Raw genomic sequence first — 7,570 nt, 5'->3', positions numbered from 1 at the left:
TCAAGAAATATGTACGGTTGTACAAATATGTAGACCTTTTTTCAGATAAAAGATAAAGTAAATGACGTAAAGTGTCAGTCAAGCAAAATCTCACCTCAAATTATGTCCTACAATTCCGCCCTCATTTCTGAATGCACATGGTCTGAAACTAATATCTATTGTTCGTTTTGATATATCACATTATAATAATGGTTGTAACACATTTACCACGCAAAATGATTAGTCTAGGATTCAACAGGAACTACAGATGCAGACGGTGCGCTTGGCGCAACGGCATTACTTTTCGTTGCTTGCGTGCGCATCCATGTCATTTCTTCGTCCTTGACCTTCATTCCGAACAATTTCCGCAGGGTTGCTTGAAATCTTGTTGCAGATGAGGATGAAACATACAGAAAGAAGTTGATCGCAAAGTTAAACTGATAGAAGAAAAAGAAAAATGCCCTGGCCCATTTAAGTTTGATTTTAGTTGACTGGAAATCTATGTAGCCTTGTTGACCGGGGTTTACTTTAGCGGTTGTATTCCAAATCAGTTCAGTCGACTGAATCAAACCTAGAGGTAAAATCAGGATCACGTAAGTGCTTGATACAATAAGCAGTAGCTTAGTGGCCTTTTCATCTTTCTTTGTTAGCGATGTGGTTGTCATTGCCTTCCGTTTGATGCTGTTTTTTCGGATTTCGAAGATGATTAAGGCGTTAAGACCAACAATGATAAAAGTCGGCAGCCATGTGTTGAATGCTACATAAAAATATATGATTTCCGGAGTTATTGCACGCCGCGTCTTACAAGCTTTGTACCCGAACACAGAATCTCCTTCGAAACCGGAAACGGCGATTTTGTGCATGGAGAAGAGGAAAACTGCAGAGGACACTCCGGTAATCGCTAGTGCTGCCCGTCGAACTGTCAAGGCCTTGGCTTTCAGAGGGAATTTTATCATAATGAATCTTTCCACTGTGAATGACAGGATCACCCAGACTGATAAAAGGTTAAAGAGCTCAACAATTACCCCATGAAATTTACAGAGCGACTCATGATCTTGGAAATCCTTGTTGACTGCCAAGTTTTGACCCCTCAAAACTCCGATCATAAAGTTCATTGTGAGTGAAAGCATGTCGTAAACGGCTAAGACCGAGAGATACAGATTAGTCGTGGACTTTCGCATGTGCTTCCGGGTCAGCACAATTACGGATATACAGTTGGCAATTAAACCAAGTATGATGACTATGGATGTCCCGTAAGAAAGCAGACCACGGACAAGTGTTACAAACGGGAGAATATCTACCCAGAGAACCCTCAGCTGACACGGCCATTTTAGTCTGTCACCATCTGTGATGTTTTTTCCTTGGAGGTCTTCTACCACCGAGTAGTCGTATGCACATACGCTGTCGTTCATTTTAAAAGCAGATATCTGCAATGAGATATTTAAAACAAAAAGATATATACAACAAAACTAATTGAAAAGTAAGTCACTTTAGTCCAATTGCGTTATATGTACACATAGGCAAGGGAAACATTCATACATAACTTCTCATCTATCTTAAACATTACGCCGCTAATAAATGGTTTATATACATATACGGTTAAACACAGCTTTCTGATTTATTTAATAGTACACATATGTTGTGAAAATAAGTCATAATGAAAAATTAGTCGTATCATGTTTTAAATAACGCTTCATAACATTATATTGTTTAATTTTTCACAAATCATGTGTTCTTTGACCCGAACAGGAAAATAAGCTTGAATTTCCAGGATATGATTTGATTTTCACATTCATGAATTTTATTACATAAACCGCAAAATATGTCTATATATGGTTTTTCATTTACACTTTGAATAATTTAAGGAAGAAAAAAAACTATGTACAAATAAAAAATAGACCATTAGGAAAGTGAATAAAGGACTGAATCTTTAACTGATATGGCTGTTTAAGACAACACATCTTTATCACCCTTCTGTTCTGCTTTGTTTTTATATATAACCTCTGGAGTAGACACACTCGGTCGCCATAGTTAGAGGTCACATACGCCCCTCACGCGAGTAAATAATAGGTTTTAGTTATATTTACACTTGGACAGAGAATATGGCCATAGTGTGTAATAAGTATGTGCCCTGGCATGCATAAGTAAAATGTTTATCTTATTGGATACAAAATTAACCTTCTGTTTTTGTTTGTAATTTCTAATTTCATTTTACCAATATCGGCATTACTTTTGCTATCTGGCAATGTATTATCACTGTCAAAATCTTCTTTACAACTATAGAGGAGAGGCCTTTAATAAGTTTGGTGTACCCAAAACATCTTTGCTTGTTATCTAAGGGGTTAAACTGTTGGTAAAATACTGTAAACACTAAAAGAATAATTAATATACGAAATCAATAAAATGGGGGAAAAGTATCCCTTTAATCTCATGTAATGATCCCTTTGATAAATAATCCTGACTTAGAATGAAATGTAAAAAAACCTACTTTCTTCTGTTGGAAAGTCAATTCAACGCCATAAAGATTAGTCCACATTCTGTCACTGGCGTATCCTGCACATGCAAACTTAATTTGTTCTCTTAGAATAACCCACTAAGTACCTTTATCGTACTAGTTGTAAGCTAACATGGCTCCATGACTACAAGCTGTCATGGTTATAATGTGCTAACGATGGCCAAACCTACGTGTAATGCGCTGACCACATGTTACCTGCAACAGTTAGCATACAACAATTCAAACAAGTAAATATCTCTTAATTTCATAAATTTAGGTATCATTTTTCAATTTATTTATATTAAAGAAATAAATATTGATTGTGAAACAAACGTGAATTTAGACGGAGTGCATAGATATTGTGATCGACGGCACATTGAAGGCATCATTTTAATGTTAAGCTATCTTAGTGTAATTAATTAATGCAACTGTATTATCAGGTGTGTTTCCCTGACAGGTGTAACAGGTGTATGGTCAACGAGCAGCTTGTGTGAATGTGGTACATCATGGGTTGATTAATTACCCACGTCTGTACAATGAATTCATCTTCTGTTAAAAACAGAAACAAAACGGCCAGAGGAGAGGAAGTGTTTATTCCACAGTTCCACAGTCTGCAGGAAAATCTTGCCACCAAACTCAAAATAGTTATTGTCAACCAGGAACTCAATTATTCTCACAATATCGTCCTCAATATATTTAGGTTTGGCTTTCGTTTACTTTTAACGAATTTGTAAAGAAGTTCAAAATAATTTACAACCTTAACTTTATGTCGCCGTACCCCTGAATGAAAGTTCGCATAACAAAAGAATGTACATGCAGGCGTTCCTTTAGTTTGGTATGAGGAAAAGGTGGTGTAACACACATTTTTGAGGAAAAGATGTTTAAAATCGATAAAAAGATCTTTTGATTTTTTTTTTAATCTTTATTTAGTTTATTCCACTTCTTGAATATACATTATCCTAATACGACTTTAACCCCGACTTGATACTGAGAATTTTAGTAAGAAATTTGGTTAATAGCTTAGTTGAGCAACTAGAAGACCCAACGATAAAACGTTGTTTATAAGAATTCTTGTGAATCCAATAAAAACTAGGAAGGTCCGTATCCTTATCACTAATGGGTGTTCCGAAAGATTGTTGTACAGAAGCATGATTTTCTAGTTTTTTGTCTTTGGAAAAAAACCTGTTCAGGTAGGCCTTTCCTTGGTTATCTAGCAAGCCTTGTTCTTTCTGGAAGCAGGTAATAGTATTTAATTATCATACACACGTTGTTACATGGTATGTCTGTCACTGTTAATCTGTTACTGTGTCATGAAAACCCGATGTAAGGAACGACTGACTATGACAATGATCAAAAGAGATCATGTGATTAGCCTCAGCCCTAAAATATAATGAATTTGGTGCGAACTACAGATTGTAGTAACTGAGGAGAAAAGGTTTTTGTCAAGTACGTACGCAAACATAGTAGCATGCAGAACTTCAAAGAAGTGATTGAAATGATTTACCGTTCGGAGATGTCTACGCTCAATCCAGTTTACTGTAATTTGGTACCTTGATATTGTATCATCGTAACCAATGTTTTAAGCGTTATTTACGATCTCTTTAAAGATCAAATGTTCACTTAAAGACTAATGTTTAATCATGTGGAACGTGCTTTGTTTTGCTACAATCGGCATTATCAAACCTTCTTATGTTACCCAGAGATCTTCATTTTTCTGTAATCTATAATACCATTGTGTACCTATGTAAGCGTAATTTCAAAGTATGTTTTGTTAATATAAATACATGTACTACATAACAGTTAATATTATATAAAAAGTGATTTCATGATGCATCTCGCTATCTTATATTTACGTGACAATTCCAAGCCTTTTTTTAGAAATATTTCTCTGCTTCGTTCCTGGTAAATTTTAAACAAAATGCTTGATAAAATGATGAAACAAACATTTGTGCAGGAACAAAGTAATGTTTTCTTTTGTTACGATTTTACATCCTCATCCAAACTCACAGGCACGAACACATATGATGTAAAATGTAAAAATATCCAGCTTAGGGCAGGAACTAAACTGGTAGAAATTACATTACAGCACGACAGATAAACCGCCGTGTAATTGATTTCAGCGTTGGGCTTGGCAAGCAGCATTTTTAGTTATTATAAACTATTGTATACAAATATTTTACATGTAATTACGTTTTTAAACACTATATACAAATAATGTATACTATGTATAAAAACGAACGTTTCTTTACACTATACAAGTGTATGCACACTCATATGTATATATATATATAAATATATATTACTCATAAAAGTAATAAATAAATATAAAGTACCCTGTACAATGGGTTTTGCATTATTCTTATCAAACTGCAATTACGATAATTTTACGTACCTGTACCACACATAAAATTCTCACTCCTTCCTGTCACTTTGAGACGGTCAGACTGCTAATAACATATTTTGAGATTAAATCTTATTGCTTCGACCTGGCGAAGGGATCACATGACCGGGATGCTGATGATGACGTCGTAGATTGGATTAGCCATACAGGTAATCCTGGTGCTATATAAGGAGTATTTATTAATGGCTGAAGAACGGATTACGCAGAAACCGATTACGAATATATGTACCTTACTTCAGGATAAATTCATTGTAATGGTATTAATTCATTACATTATATACATTGGTTCTATGACAACAAATAACGGACGTCATTCAGCTTAGAAGTTTGTATGCTGACGTTCATTGATAAGAACCACCAATGGGCTATACCAAAATATGTTCCCTCATACATATAATGTGCATAGATCTTGTTGCTGCGGGAACTCGTTTGAAGATTTTCTTTCGTTCTCGAACCATGACCCGGAAGCATATAGTTGATGTAATAAGTATGAGGAACATCGCAAGAAAGTTGTCAACATGCTGTTTTAAATCATTGATATTTACACTTTTTTAGGTAGGTCAGTTAAGCTATTTAGCACAGAGAATGATAAAGTGTGGCCCTAATACCACGAAGTCGCAAACCTTCTGTCATATTTCCGTCAAGCAGATATTTGTATTTGGAGCCGCTTTGAGTGACCAGTATCCAGTATCAATGTTCTATATAAATATCAAGGACGTCTTCAAAACAGTAAAATGCCTAATATAATTGTTATCACAAAGGTAAAATGAAACATGGAAATTCGTATTTAAAGCATTCTTTATCTGTTAAGGTTCTTGTTGCTTTATTTGTGGCAGTTGATTCGGTACGCAATAACTTGCTTCGACTTCCCTGATGGATATCGGCCTTACGAACACAAGGTTGAACAAACTTACAACATAGGGTTTCCAGTGTATGGTTGTTATCGTTCTTAAAGGGAAATACGTTTTTATCATGTGCTATGAATGTCGATACACTTGCTTATGCTTATAATGGTGCTTTTTACTTTATGTATGTAACATATGTCATTATGTTTCAATGTCTCCGCTAGGAAACGAACCCGGGACCTCTGGCATACTAGTCTTATGCTCTACCAAATGAGCTATAGAGAATTCTCCAAAGCCGAGTCGGTAGGAAGCGGATAGTATTTTACAAGAGTGACATGTAAGTACCGCATTTTTCTGTTAAAGTGCGTGGCATTTCTTGGAATTGACCTAAATTTACATCGAGGGTGTCGTCGATGAAACAGAAAACTCCTACCCTTCCGGAGTGTCTGGTCTGATTCCCCTTATACTTTTTTAACGGTGTCGTGTTTTTGTCGGGATTTACCTGACAGACTCTATCTTCTTTAACAAATATATACTAGTTCATATCCTTCTTGCTCTCATATCTCTGAGAGACCCTTTTATGTCCAGGGCCGACTTCAATCAAATATTATTACGGCAAAATTTTAGGAAGAGCATTAAAAAACATACTGTAGATGACAAAAGGTTCATATTTTATAAAACCCGTACAAAGAAATCTTCTAATATAACTTTCTTTCATTTCATGAACTCTAACACATGGAGGAGCAGGTTTAAGGACAGTTATAGTATAAGCAGTACCACGTTTTCCACCGACAGTAGTATCTCATGGATGTTGGAGGTGGACAATGAACTAGCTTTCGAATATGATTTATTTTTAGAAAATATGTAAGAAACAATTCCACTTAAATTATAAAGTACGGACTTTGATACATATGTGGGCGATAGAAATGGAGATAGATATTTTCAACAAATTATCATCCTCGAGATCAACTTGAAACAAATAGTCTTCCACCGAACAAAGCACTTTGTTTGGAGATTATGATTCATTGTGAGGTCAAATCAATGATGGCCGGTGCACTATTACAGCTAATTGGTTTGCGAGCACGGGTTGGCAATTGAAAAAAACCAGGATATATGATATCCGAGCCACGTTCTTACCAGACAATGTCCGTTTTATTTTCATATGTCTATGCTTTTAAAACGACATCAAAGAAAGCAGGAAAACAGCCAAGTATAATCAAAACCTTGCAAGGAGAATAGTACACCGGATGTTTCTGTGGGGCTCGCTTCTAAAGTAATGTCATTTATCAAAGACGAAACGGAGGTAGTGAAAATAACGTCAATATTAAATTTATATTGCAAAAGGAAACGGAATATTCCCAATGATATAATGACAACTGAATGATCCTTCCTGGGTTTCCCTGTTGCATGCTTTCCAAGTTGCTGTCCTAGCAACAATTTCAACGAATTTCGAAGCGATTTTTGAACGTTGGCATGACCTTTTTTGTGATAAAGTCGTTACGACTAATTCCCTTCATAAACATAATGGTACAAAAAATGTGTAAAGTTAGTAAAGCATGAAACTAAAATAAAAACAATTTCCAAAGCATTATAACAATACCAATCGGAATTCGAAGTTTTCGTGACAAACTGATGAGATACCAATATAAAAGGCAGACAGCACGTGCACGGTCCCTGCAGAGCGAATACAATTTCTGGCGACGTACCCTATTGCTGTGCATCATTTCCCGTATATGAGTTATTATAGATTTAATGCATTAATCTCATTGATACTATCCGAAGAATATCGGTCCTGATAACGTCAAAGAATTGTGTGACCTGGCTGATTTCTCCTGCGTTATATGAAGGAAA

The 7,570-nt window shown here is 35.6% G+C and overlaps 1 protein-coding gene across 1 annotated transcript; it reads right to left on the bottom strand.

Annotated features, from left to right (window-relative positions):
* Positions 1-224: 224 nt before the first annotated feature.
* LOC110456775 (growth hormone secretagogue receptor type 1-like) lies at positions 225-1,391 on the bottom strand. Its single transcript, XM_021507733.1, has one exon. It carries the CDS (start codon positions 1,389-1,391, stop codon positions 225-227), a length of 1,167 nt encoding a protein of 388 aa, XP_021363408.1.
* Positions 1,392-7,570: the final 6,179 nt, after the last annotated feature.

Source organism: Mizuhopecten yessoensis, unplaced genomic scaffold (assembly GCF_002113885.1).
Source record: "Mizuhopecten yessoensis strain PY_sf001 unplaced genomic scaffold, ASM211388v2 scaffold8841, whole genome shotgun sequence".
Lineage (NCBI taxonomy): Eukaryota > Metazoa > Mollusca > Bivalvia > Pectinida > Pectinidae > Mizuhopecten > Mizuhopecten yessoensis.
This window is presented reverse-complemented; position numbering and strand designations above follow the sequence as displayed.